This window comes from Oratosquilla oratoria, chromosome 30, assembly GCF_046742065.1.
Source record: "Oratosquilla oratoria isolate Oo_2021 chromosome 30, ASM4674206v1, whole genome shotgun sequence".
Taxonomy (NCBI): Eukaryota; Metazoa; Arthropoda; class Malacostraca; order Stomatopoda; family Squillidae; genus Oratosquilla; species Oratosquilla oratoria.
In genome coordinates, this window is record NC_134806.1 from 40,531,290 (window position 1) to 40,544,252 (window position 12,963).

General features: G+C 38.0%; 1 protein-coding gene across 3 annotated transcripts; it reads right to left on the minus strand.

The window, feature by feature from the left end:
* Positions 1-764: 764 nt before the first annotated feature.
* On the minus strand, positions 765-5,535 carry LOC143041096 (uncharacterized). 3 transcript variants are annotated; one of them, XM_076212799.1, is made up of 2 exons: positions 5,472-5,535; positions 765-2,711 (listed from the first exon to the last, which is right to left on the minus strand). In XM_076212799.1, exon 2 carries the CDS (start codon positions 2,339-2,341, stop codon positions 893-895), a length of 1,449 nt encoding a protein of 482 aa, XP_076068914.1. In that variant the 5' UTR covers positions 2,342-2,711; positions 5,472-5,535; the 3' UTR covers positions 765-892. The 3 variants fall into 3 exon arrangements, with proteins under 3 accessions (XP_076068914.1, XP_076068913.1, XP_076068915.1); XM_076212798.1 differs by having other exon boundaries at positions 5,453-5,510; XM_076212800.1 differs by having other exon boundaries at positions 5,431-5,496.
* Positions 5,536-12,963: the final 7,428 nt, after the last annotated feature.

The following is a 12,963-nucleotide window of genomic DNA, read 5'->3' on the forward strand; positions in this document are numbered from 1 at the left end:
ATAATCCATTTCCCTATCTACTACCCTTCCATCCACCACTCTCTCCCATGTGTATTTATGATTTTGATATGGTTTAACGTCACACACTCCCCCCTATCAGGAGGCTAGGATGGTGCCCCTCACAGAGGGCAATTTCATACTGTTGGGTTTCTGCACATGTAAAAACTTATGGAAATGAAAGGACAAACCAGTTAGCCAGTTCAGCAGCAGCAATTTTGATGCTAAGACCATGCCCTCTAACATACTGGGACTTTTTTCCTCACATCTTCAGATCTATCAAGAATGCATGACAATAGCAATGGAATGAGGTGGGACACAGCAAAATGAGATAGCTCTCTTCAAGCATACACACTTGGGAGTAAAATAATGTGACTACAAAATGTGAGACATTAATATTTTGTCTCCTCATTGGTCATATGAGATTAACCCATGGATTCCTATTGAACAATGGAAATGAGCAGTACTGTGATGATTGGTTGGTCCCACTGACGATTAGACATTTGTTGGTTGAGTGCATATCCTAGGGGAACTTGAAGCCAGCATTTATCACAGTGCAGAGATGGTGATAACAGATACAGTTTAGCTATATTTTTGGGCACAGATATAGATTGTGATAGTGTTTTTAACTATATTAAAGACTTTCTGGGGAAAATCTACATAATAAAAGATTACAATAACTTTAACATATATTAAAGAAGTTGGATATTTAGTTGAAAAAAGAAACCATTTTTATTTTATCTATTTATTTTTCTAAGCAAACTTAAATTTTATCTTTATAAAACAGTTGCTTTTCTCTTCACTTTGATATTATTAATTTCCCTCTATATATAATGTAAAATGTATTCAACGTCCATGATCCGAGCAGTCATGCCGCCAAATAATATTCAACCAATCAATCTCCAGTGTGGGTCATCATGTGACGCTTCAGGGAACCTTTCTGTGAATAAGCAGAATTGCACAGGTCACACTGGAAAGGCTTCTCTCCTGTGTGGGCCATCATGTGACGTTTGAGGCCAAACTTTAGTGAGAAAGCAGAATCACACATCTCACACTTGAAAGGCTTCTCTCCTGTGTGAGTCATCATGTGATGTTTGAAGAGACACTTTCGTGAAAAAGCAGAATCACACATCTCACACTTGAAAGGCTTCTCTCCTGTGTGGTTCATCATGTGCCGCTTGAGTTCACTCTTAGTTGAGAAAGCTGCATTGCACAGATCGCAATGGAAAGGTTTCTCTCCTCTGTGGGTCATCAGATGATTTTCGAGGTTATTTTTTCGTGAAAAGGCAGAATTGCACAGGTCACACTTGAAAGTCTTCTCTCCTGTGTGGGTTATCATGTGCTGCTTGAGATTACACTTTTGTATGAAAGCTTTATTGCACAGGTCACATTGGAAAGGTTTCTCTCCTGTGTGGGTCATCACATGATATTTGAGACTATATTTCATTGAGAAAGTTGCATCGCACAGGTCACATTCAAAGGGCTTCTCTCCAGTATGTGTCTTCATGTGATGTTTGAGGTAACTTTTTTGCATAAAAGCAGAGTTGCACAGGTCACAATGGAAAGGCTTTTCTCCTGTATGGGTCATCACATGATATTTGAGACTACCTTTAGTTGAGAAAGCTGCATCACACAGGTTACACTGGAAAGGCTTCTCTCCTGTGTGGGTCATCATGTGATGTTTGAATCTAATCTTTTGTATGAAACCTTTATTGCACAGGTCACATTGAAAAGGCTTCTTTCCAGTGTGAGTCATCCTGTGATATTTGAGGAAACCTTTTTGTGAAAAAGCAGAATCACACAAGTCACACTGGAAAGGCTTCTTTCCTGTGTGGGTCACCATGTGATGTTTCAGGTGACTCTTTTGTGAAAAACCAGAATCGCACAGGTCACATTGGAAAGGCTTCTCTCCTGTGTGGGTCCTCACATGATTTATGAGGTTACTCTTATGTGAAAAGGCAGAATCGCAAAGGTCACACTGGAAAGGCTTCTCTCCTGTGTGGGTCATTATGTGACATCTGAGATTATCCTTACGTGAGAAAGCAGAATTGCACAGTTCACACTGGAAAGGCTTCTTTCCTGTGTGGGTCACCATGTGATGTTTCAGGTGACTCTTTTGTGAAAAACCAGAATCACACAGGTCACATTGGAAAGGCTTCTCTCCTGTGTGGGTCCTCACATGATTTCTGAGGTTACTCTTATGTGAAAAGGCAGAATCACAAAGGTCACATTGGAAAGGCTTCTCTCCTGTGTGGGTCATCATGTGACATCTGAGATTATCCTTACGTGAGAAAGCAGAATTGCACAGTTCACACTGGAAAGGCTTCTCTTCTATGTGGGTCATTATGTGATAGCTGAGACTCTTTCATGAGAAAGCAGAATTGCACAGGTCACACTATAAAGGCTTCTCTCCTATGTGGGTCATCATGTGATATCTGAGACTCTTTCATGAAAAAGCAGAATTGCACAGGTCAAACTGGAAAGGCTTTTCTCCTATGTGGGTTGTCATGTGATATTTGAGATTAGTCTTTTGTGAGAAAGCTTTATTGTCCAGGTCACATTGGAAATGCTTTTCTCCTGAGTGGATTATTATGTGATATTTAAGATGACTCATGAGATAGCTGTGTCACATGTCACACCAGATCCTCTTCACTGTATGCCAAATATATTGAATCTACAGATAGCTCATCCAAAAAATATGGATAGTTACCCTCCTGAAAAAAATTAATTGTAAGATTAACATCTAACTCTTTGAAGTCATGTAATAATAGAATTATGAATGTGTCATACACAAACCAATTCATACTCAAGTCCCTTTGAACCTAAACAGACCCTTTCTACATGCCATCTTACATAAAATTGTTGAAAAAACTAACATGTATGGTGCCATGACATATTGTATATTACTTTTTTCATCAGAAATGTGATAAAAATCATCCAATAGCTACATACTCATGCCACCACAACCATAATGACCTATTAGGAAGGCTTATTCATATAACTCATCTAACCCAAATAAGTGATGGAAGTAACATTGTTTAACATATACTGGTAAGTGGTACACCTTTGTTATTATTTAATTTATGGGCAAACATGATAAATGAAAGTTTTCTAAGAAATTGTAGAGGTACTATCTTTTTTTTTTTGGTCATAGATTGGATTAAAAATGAGTGCATAGAGGGTTTAGGGAGAAATGTCAGTGGTATTGGGGATCTGAATACTAGAGTAGAAGATGAACTAATAGATGGAGTAATTGAGAAGTGTGGAGTGCCACGAAAAAATTGTAATGGTATCCAGGGGAAGAGCATGAAGTGTTTTGGATGTGCATGTTCTTATGGGAGAGAGTGGGGGAATATCAAATCAATTTTTGGTGAAAGGTAAGTTGAGAGTGGAGGATAGATGGAGAGAAAAAGGACCAGAGAGGTGCTTAGAGTAAGTCTGCTTCATGGTTTACTAAAATCATTAGAAAATGTGTTATTAATCTAGTATTTTTAGTATGAGGTATTTGTAACTGATATATATACATTCAAAACACAGTAGATACTAATCTAATACAATAATAATAAACATTGGCAAAACATTTGAAAAAATAACTAGCAATATCTAAATTTATTTTAAAATCCATCAGATTTACATCTAAAATCAAATTACCAAAATCTATATCTAGAATTCTAGATGCTATGAAAATCTCTAGATTTGGATATAAAATATCCAGTGGCAATCCTGACTGATACTGACCGATTAGGAAACTACAATCGTTTACCATATTTGGTTATGATAGAAAACTTAATTGCTTTGATCGGTCATTGTGTTATACCAAGTGATAAAATTCAGAGGAACTCACAACTCTTGTTCGAGTGAGTTTGTTATTGGAATTTAACAAGCTCAGCGATATGACAAAGAGCATGGTTCTAATAACTACCGTATTACATATTACAGATGGCAAGGAGACATGGTAGAAGTATAAAAGATCTTGAATCAATGGTGTGAGCCTTCAGTCAACATCTAAATTCAATTGTAGAAGGACCCAACACATTGCAACAACAGGAAGATTTTTAAACCAAGATGTAGAACTAGACTGAGACAAAGCATGTTCCAGATAAGGTTATTTGTCATGTGGAGCAGTTGTACCAATAGTGCTGCAAAGGCTAAAAGTATGACATTCCCACAAGATGGAGTACCATTTCCTAATTAGAATGTAAGCAAATAGGATACATTTGTTGGTATATATATAAAGATGTTTACCTGACAAAAAAAAATTTCTAAATCACTATGTTAATATTAATTTGTAGTACTTATTTATGAAGCTCAAAATACTCAAAATGAGATTCTATTCCAGTATCACACAAGCACATTTTTCACTTTTATATTTTTTTTTCATTTGAAATATCTATTTACTATGGAATGGTTAGGTTAAGTTAGGTTAGAGGAATTTGTGAAATTTCACCTCATCTGCCTGCAGAGCAGTTTGTATATTTTTGCATATATATGACAATTCAAACAACTTTTCTCAGTAACATTTTTTTATTAAATTGATTTTAAGGGATGATGAAAAAAAAATTGCAACCTTCCAACTACATGCCAATGAAGTGCCATTTTTGCTGGGGCATCACCCACTATTTTTCCATTAAACATATGTTTTTCTCCCTATTCTAAACTAACCTAACTTAACCTAGAAATGTGTGCAGGGTCAGACCATCTTGCACTTAGGACAGCCATGACATCGCTTTGGCATGCAGGTAGCACGAAGGTTGTGGGATTTTTTTTTATCATCCCTTAATATTAATTTGAGGGAAAATCATTACTAAGAAAGCTGTTGTCATTGCATAGATGCAAAAAATATACAAATTGCTGTGCGAGTCGGTGAGATGGACTGGCATGCAGCATGAAGGTTGTGAGTTATTTTTTCACCAATACTTTATTATATTAATTTCTTCAGGAAACTTTACTAAGAAAATTTGTTGGATTTGTCATAATATATACACAATAAGTATACAAATTGCTGAGCAAGCAGGTGAGAAAAAAATATCACAATTACCAGGTTAGATTAAGACCTATTGAGTAACGCATTATGTTAAACATCCCTTTGCATGGTTCTAGAAATCTACCCAGAATACTAAGAGCTAGTCAGTGATACATAAGGTAAGAACTGGAGCAAGACTGGCAAACATCTTTGAAAATATCCACCCATTTACTCCAACTTACTACTATTTGATTACCCTCATCTGGCTTTTTTTATTTATCACTTGTATATTATGATACTATTATTTAGTCTATTACATGTGACTTAGTCTATATTTTTTACATTTGTGATTTGTTAATTAATTATTTCATTTCTATTTGTATTGGATTAAATTACTTGCAAAATTATTATATACTGAAAAATAAACCACACTAAACACTCCCAAATTCAAGTAGAAGGCACACGCGTACAAAACACAACCACGAAAATTACAATAGACCTTCCAAAAGACCTGAAGTTATATTTTTAAGGCCCCGTCACAAATGAGATCGTTTGAGTTTAAGAGACTTAGTCTTAGGCTGCAATTTTTTATTTTTCGAATCTCCAAATATCAAATCACCTTTGCGTCATATATTGAGCAGCTGAATGATGAATAAAAAGAAATTAAAGCTATACGAATATTAGACACATTGTTGAACTGTCCTTAGGAAAGTCTAGAATACTGTAAACGAAGTCGTTTTTAAGCTTTTCAAATTCAAAACATTTGGAGAATCTTGAATGTGCGATTTGGGCTATGACGTCATATGTAAACAAACATTGCAAAAGGACGGAGGATTGTTTATTTTCTATTTCTACGGATAATGAAAAGTTGGGCAGAAGTCAGTTGTTGTCAAGATGACGAAGTTTAGCCTAAATGTGTTAAATTTAACAGAATTTCCATCAAATTGATTAATTAGCATAAATTATTGCAAAATAGAACGAGAGAAACATGACGTACGAAGAAAAAAGAGAAGCAAAACAAGATTAAGTAGGCAAAAATGTGAGCAAATGTAAAATTGGAGGAGTATGACATAAGCTTTTAAAGTAATACGGAAGGGTGTATGAATGTGTGCTGAGCCCCGCAGTCGACGAAGACTTAGTAGACGCAGCCCTTGCTACCTTTGTTAAGGCGGCTTGTGAAAATGGGTAGAGCCACCGTGCTCTGTATTGCTCGCTGGATGAGGGCTATGTCGGCGATGACAGGTGTATTGTTAATAATTGTTGACAGTTGGAACTCGTCTTCAGAGGGGAGCGAGCCAGTGGTAACAGGTTCAAGCAGTATTGTCTGGGAGTTTTGAGTGGCAGGAGTAACCTATGTAGTCTCAACGATGAGTGGCACTGGATCTGGGTGACTCGTACTGGTTCCTGGTTGCTAGACTAGGTTGGACCCTCCCCCCTTCAAGAGGCACTCTCCACCCACATGAATATCTGCACCCTGCGTCTAATGGCTGCATTATAACGGACGGGTGAAAATGACAACGTGGCCATCACTGAGGACAAACTGCGTCGTGTTCTTGTCACAAGCAAACCAACAACACCTGGGGATAATGGTATCACCCGTCAAGTCCTCCGCTTGCTCCTTAATGTCCCTGACAATCCTTTGCTGCAACTCTACAACCCAGGCCCGTGCAGAGGGGGGTGGGGATGGGGTGCCCGAGCACCTGCCCCTTTGCCCTGTGCCCCAAAAGTGCCCTTCACAAAAATACATAAAAATGAATGAAAAATTATTTCTCACAGGCTTTTTCCATTTTCTTACCATTCAGAAATTATAATGAGGAAAATGTCGTTGCACAGAGTTTACACACACACACGAATAATACAAAAGAGTGAAGTGCCCAATATCCAGCCCAAAGCACCTGCCCCCTGCAATATCTGTGCACGTTATTGCTACAACCTCTGCTTTAGCAAGGGATATGTACCTCGTGCCTGGACATTTAGTATCATTGTGCCCATCCCCAAACCTGCCACAGACAAATAAAGGCCTATCTCACTCACCTGTTTCCGTAAAGTCTTCTAACGTATATTTCTCACTTGACTTATGTTTCGCCTATAGGAGAAGCTATCACCGCAACTGTATGGTTTTCTTACCACAGAGGAGCACACACCACTGCCTGATGGACCTACATGCCCGCTTCTCCCCCACTAGTGTGGTAGCGCTTTTTGATTTCAAGAATGCTTTCGATGTAGCCAACAGGGAGATTATTCTCGACCAGTTCGTAGAATTCGGCGTCCAAGGCAACCCCCTGAGGTAGATCCTTGGCTATCTCTCAAACAGGACTTCACGTGTACTATTCCAGGGAACGTGCAGTACCTGCTATCCTTTCTCCCCAACATTCCCGCCACAACTGTCACCTTACTCACCTGCTACGCTGACGATATCTGTGTACACTCCACCTCTGCCTCCGACCTACAGAGCCTCCTTCACCTTAGTTGAAACACAAAGGCAAAAGCCGACAAGACTGTGAGAATCAACACCGTGTGAGATCGAAACCTTTATTGGTACGACGTTTCGCTTGTTACAGCTTTTTTCAAGTACAGACATATGGCTTTTTTTTTTTTTTTTGTAGATAATGTTTATGGAAACTTACTCGATCTTTTTATCACTAGCCGTGAAAGCATGGTAACTGATGTAGAAGTCGGTGAATCTGTTGCAAATAGCGATCACAACTTAGATTCAAACTCCTAAACAATTTTAGAATAGATACTTGTGTTTCTAAAATACCCGATTTCAGTAAAGCTCAGTTCATAGGACTACGTCAGGAGCTTCAGCTTACAGATTGGGAGGCAAAATTAAACGAAAGACCTGTAGATCAGATGTGGGAAATATTTCAAAATACGCTCACTAAGATGATTCAAACTTACATTCCTTTTAAGGACAGACGTCCCCCAAATCAGGCTCGCCCAAAGTGGCTCGACAAAGAAACTGAAAAAAGTATTGCTAAAAAGAGACAGGCTTATAAGAAATATAAGTGCTCGGGTGCATCTAATGACTATGAAAATTATGTATCAATACAGAGAGATTTAAAAAAGACAATAAGAAAAAGAAAACGACAATACGAAATGAAAATCGCTGATAAATCCAAAGAGAATCCCAAAGAATTCTATAGTTACATTAGAGATAAAAAGGTTGTTAGGAATCACATTGGTCCACTATTATCTGCTGACGATCAACTTGAATATTCAAATGAAGGAATGTGTAATATCTTAAACAATTATTTTAGCTCGGTATTCGTAAACGAAACACCTCAAAGTGAATTCCAAACTGAAACCTGTGAAAAGTCTGGGGTAAACTTACTCACTACGGCAAATATAACAAAAGAAAAAATTAAAAGGTGTATAGACAAACTCAAAGTTAATAAAACACCAGGGCCTGACGGTTGGCATCCAAGAATCTTAAAGGAAATGAAAAATGAGATTGTTGTTCCATTAGAATATATTTTCAAGAAATCCATCATATCCGGAGATGTCCCAAGAGAATGGAAGCTAGCTAACGTTACTCCCATATTCAAAAAAGGTGACAAAAAGAAACCAAATAACTATAGGCCTATAAGTTTGACTTCAATCGTAGGAAAAATAATGGAAACTATCATCAGAGATGCTATCGAACATCATTTAGAAAGTAACCGTTTGATAAATGATAGCCAGCATGGTTTCAGAAGAAAACGTTCTTGCGTGACTAACTCGAATTCTACAACACAGTTATCTCGAATTATGACAAAAGAAACAATATAGATTTAATATATCTAGACTTTGCAAAAGCTTTTGATACCGTCCCACACGAAAGACTACTTACTAAATTAGCTTTGCATGGAATAAGTGGTAGCCTATTAGGTTGGACTAGTAATTGGTTGAATGGTAAAAAACAGAGAGTTGTTTTAAATGGAAAAACTTCTGGATGGAAAAGTGTTGCAAGTTGAGTTCCTCAGGGTTCCGTTCTTGGGCCACTTCTATTCATAGTATATAGACCATGGACTAAAATCTACTGTTTCCAAATTTGCTGATGATCAAAACTGTGCGGAGTGGCAAATGATCACTCAAACCAATTAGATATTCAACAAGATTTAGATCAATTACAGCAATGGTCTGAAAAGTGGCTAATGAAATTTAACACAAGTAAATGCAAGGTAATGCACATAGGTAAAAATAACAGTAAGTACGATTACAAGTTATTTGGTAATTCGTTAACAAAAGTGAATAGTGAAAAAGATCTCGGCGTAATTATCAGTAACGACCTCAAATCATCCAAGCAGTGTATTTCAGCCTCTGAGAAAGCAAATAAGATTCTGGGACTGATTGCGCGATCTTTTGATTTCAAAGTCCATCACTCATTAACAAGCTATATAAATCGTTAGTTCGTCCACATTTGGAATATGCTGTTTCTGTATGGTCACCGAATCTCATTAAAGACATTGACAGACTGGAAAAAGTACAACGGCGAGCCACAAAACTGATTCCAAATATCAAAAATAAATCATACGAAAATCGACTAAAACACATGAATCTGTTTTCCCTAAAAAAGCGTAGACTCAGAGGTGACTTGATACAGGTCTTTAAGATTTTAAAGGGAATTGACAACATCAAAAGTGACCAAATTTTCACATTGAATGAGAATCAGACAAGAAACAATGGTCTCAAACTATCCGGAAATAGATTCAATTTGGAAGTAGGTAGAAACAACTTTGCCAACCGTGTAGTAAATGAATGGAATAAACTTTCTGCACAGGTAGTGCAATGTAGTTCAGTTCGAAGCTTTAAGAATCAGTTAGATAAATACCTAAGTAAGATGCTGTAATGATTATAATTTATCTTATATTATTTGATTTTGTATGGTCATCATTTGACTGTCTGATTTTCATTTATTATTAGTTATATGTCAATTTATTATTATTTACTATTTACCTGTTTGTTTATTATTTAACTATACCTATGCATTTATTTATGTATTTTATTTGTTATTTACATTATTATAGATTTTATTTATTGTTTTATTATTAATATGATTTTTTTTTTCGCATCCGACCTAGATATGGATCAAAAGGTCTCCTGTCGGCATGCTCCGCCTTTGTAATCCTTTGTAATCTACACACGGGCCTTTCTCCATTCGGAGGCCCGTATGTGTTGAGCCGCTCTATGTTCAGCTACTCCGGCGTTTTTGTAGTTATCTAGGCGGAGGGTATCCGACCAGGATGTGGGCAAGCCGTTCTATGTTTTCGGTGATGTTGTAAACTATGTCGGCTCCAGTCTTCCAAGCTTCGGGGGCCATGGGGTTGAACTGTCTATCTCTTCTCAGGGCGATGGTGTGAGCGCACTCTAGTAGGTAGTGAAGGAGAGGTTCTGAGGTGTTCACCCCGCAGTGGTCGCATTCCCTTTCCTGTCGTTCAATGATTTCCCAGCAGCATTTGTACCCCAGCCTGAGCTTGTGGATGATCACGGAGAGTCCTCTGTCGGCGATCTTGGTGGCGGGATGAGGGCACAGTTTGGTGGCCCTCTCGTACCACTTTGCACTTGCTGATGCTGAGTTTATCGATTTTCTGTGGTTGGCTACCTTTGTTCGTTGTAGGTGGTCTCTGGCCCAGCTTTTGATTAATGTGGTTGATGGTTGGACTTGGATTTCAATGTGAGGATGGTAGCGTGTTGTCTTGGCCAGCTCATCTGCTCGTTCGTTTCCGTGTACCCCTATGTGGCTGGGTATCCAGTTGATGATGACTGGGCGATTTTGTCTGTTGTGTAGCTGCAGGAGGTAGAGTATTGTTGTGATAATGTTTATGTTGGTGGGTATGTCCTTCTTCTGGAGTACTTGTGTCACCGCAAGAGAGTCTGTGTGTATGACCACCGGCCCTTGTAGTTGGCTTGAGTACTCCAGGGCTTTTTGCATTGCCACCAGCTCAGTCTGTAGGGTCGAACAGTGGTCTGATATGCGCCAGGCGGCAGTGTATGTTGCGGAGTATACTCCTGCACCTGTTATGCCGTTCTCCGGGTCGACAGTGCCGTCAGTGTAGCAGACAAAACCATCCTGGGCCTCCGTTGCCTGGATCGCTGTTCGTGCAGCGTCTCTCAGTTCCCCTGGTGAGCAGTGATTCTTTGCGTGTGGTAGTTGTGTGTGGTTGAAAGTAGTTGTTGGGGATGTCCACGGGGCTGGAGGTCGGTATTTCAGGCATGCCCTGTCTGGCTTCAGAGCCTTTAATTGCCCTTCCATGCCTGTCGCGCGGATTTGGTCTCCTACTTTTTTCGTCTATTTTACGTTTTAGTGCAATTCTGGGTTTTGTTATGCATTGCATTTATTTTGGATTGATAGTGAATACCGGTAGATGGTCACTTATGTCACTTATTAAGATACCACTATGAATCTCGGAGTTTACAATATTGGTGAAAATGTTATCTATCATTGTTTCACTTGTATTTGTTATTCGGGTTGGTTTATTTATCAAAGGATATATACCTAAAGAGAAAATCATATCTGTAAAGTGTCTTGTTTGTTCGTGAGTCTCATACTTAAGTAAATCTATGTTGAAGTCACCACAGAGATATAGGTTTTTATTTCTAAATGGAGTTATGATTTCTTAAAGCATATTTGTGAACTCTGATGTTTGTGCCTGGCTTTCTGTAAATACTTGTTATGACGGTATTTTTTTTTATACTGAAAATCTCAACAGCTACGCAGTCAAATAGGTTTTCATGTGAATTAGTGGATTGATTTATTAGTTTGCATGAAATAGATTTTTATGAAGATAGAGACTCTGCCGCCTTTTTGGATCTGTCTATTAACACTGTAGGGAGTATAGTCTTGTAGGAAGTTTACTAGACATCCTGGGTCAATCCATGTTTCGCTTATCACTATAACGTCAAAGCTTTTATTGAGTAACTTGAGATAACAGTCAATTTTCTGATAATTAGCGTTTAGGCTCCTTGCATTAATGTGAATTAGTGTGAAACCATCAATATCATGAAATACTGTGTCAAATTGTGTATCACTATAGTAATCGCTGGCTTTTGTTAGTTTTGAGTAGAAATTTAATTCGGGGTCAATTTGGGTATTATTGTGATTAAATATCGAAAATTCCTTTTCTGATATTTTGTCTATTTCTTTATACTTCTTAATGGCGGTTTATACATCTGGGTTTTTTATGCGAGATTTGGCGCGGAAAACAAAAAATGAATTTCTGTGTTTGAGATGGCATAATAGGAAATGTTTTTGAGCAGTCTGCAGAACCAGTTTTTTAAAATATTGGGGTTATTTTTGGCAGTATTTACTGGTATATTTGCACACATGAAATGATGTAAATGTTTGAATAATGTACATTTGAGGTGATTGGTAGGGACAAGGGTATGGCATGAAGAACAGTTTTTTGTTATGTTTGTTTTAGTTTTTGTGTTAGTTGTAGTGTTCATGGTTATGTTTGTGTTAGAAGATTAAGGAATGTGAACTATTGAAATTCAACTAATTGTTCAAGATGTACTTGATGTACTTTTTCATCCTTGCAGTCTCTTGTCCATGTTGAGATGATCTTCCCTTGTTTCCTCATGTCGTGTGCTGTTTTGGCAATCTCTCCAGTTCATTTCGTCAGGTGCTCATTCACGTAGATGCCCGTCCCCTTCAATTTCTTGGCGTTATTCAGCATGTTCACCTTCGACTTTCTTGATGCAAATCTCACGATTACATTTTGGGTACTATCCTGTTTTCTTTTTCCCAGTGTATGGCAAGCTGATATCTCTGTGTCTCTGATCTGTATTCCCTTGTTACTTAGAGAATGGATCACTTGAGTTTCTACAATGTTCTGTCCACTGTTATCCACACTATAGTCGGAATCACCTTTCACGGCTTCCGAATACGTTTTCACAATCTTTAAACAACTGATGATGATATCTTCTCTCCTCGTGTACTGCTCTAGGTCTTCCACTCTAGCTTGGAGATTAACTACAGTCGATTTGAGATCTTGTATCTCCTGCCTTTGTTGTTTGACTAT

Bases quoted from the DNA above. Each gene is read 5' to 3' on its own strand.
- LOC143041096 (XM_076212799.1), bottom strand. From the start codon at position 2,341: ATGACCCACATAGAAGAGAAGCCTTTCCAGTGTGAACTGTGCAATTCT.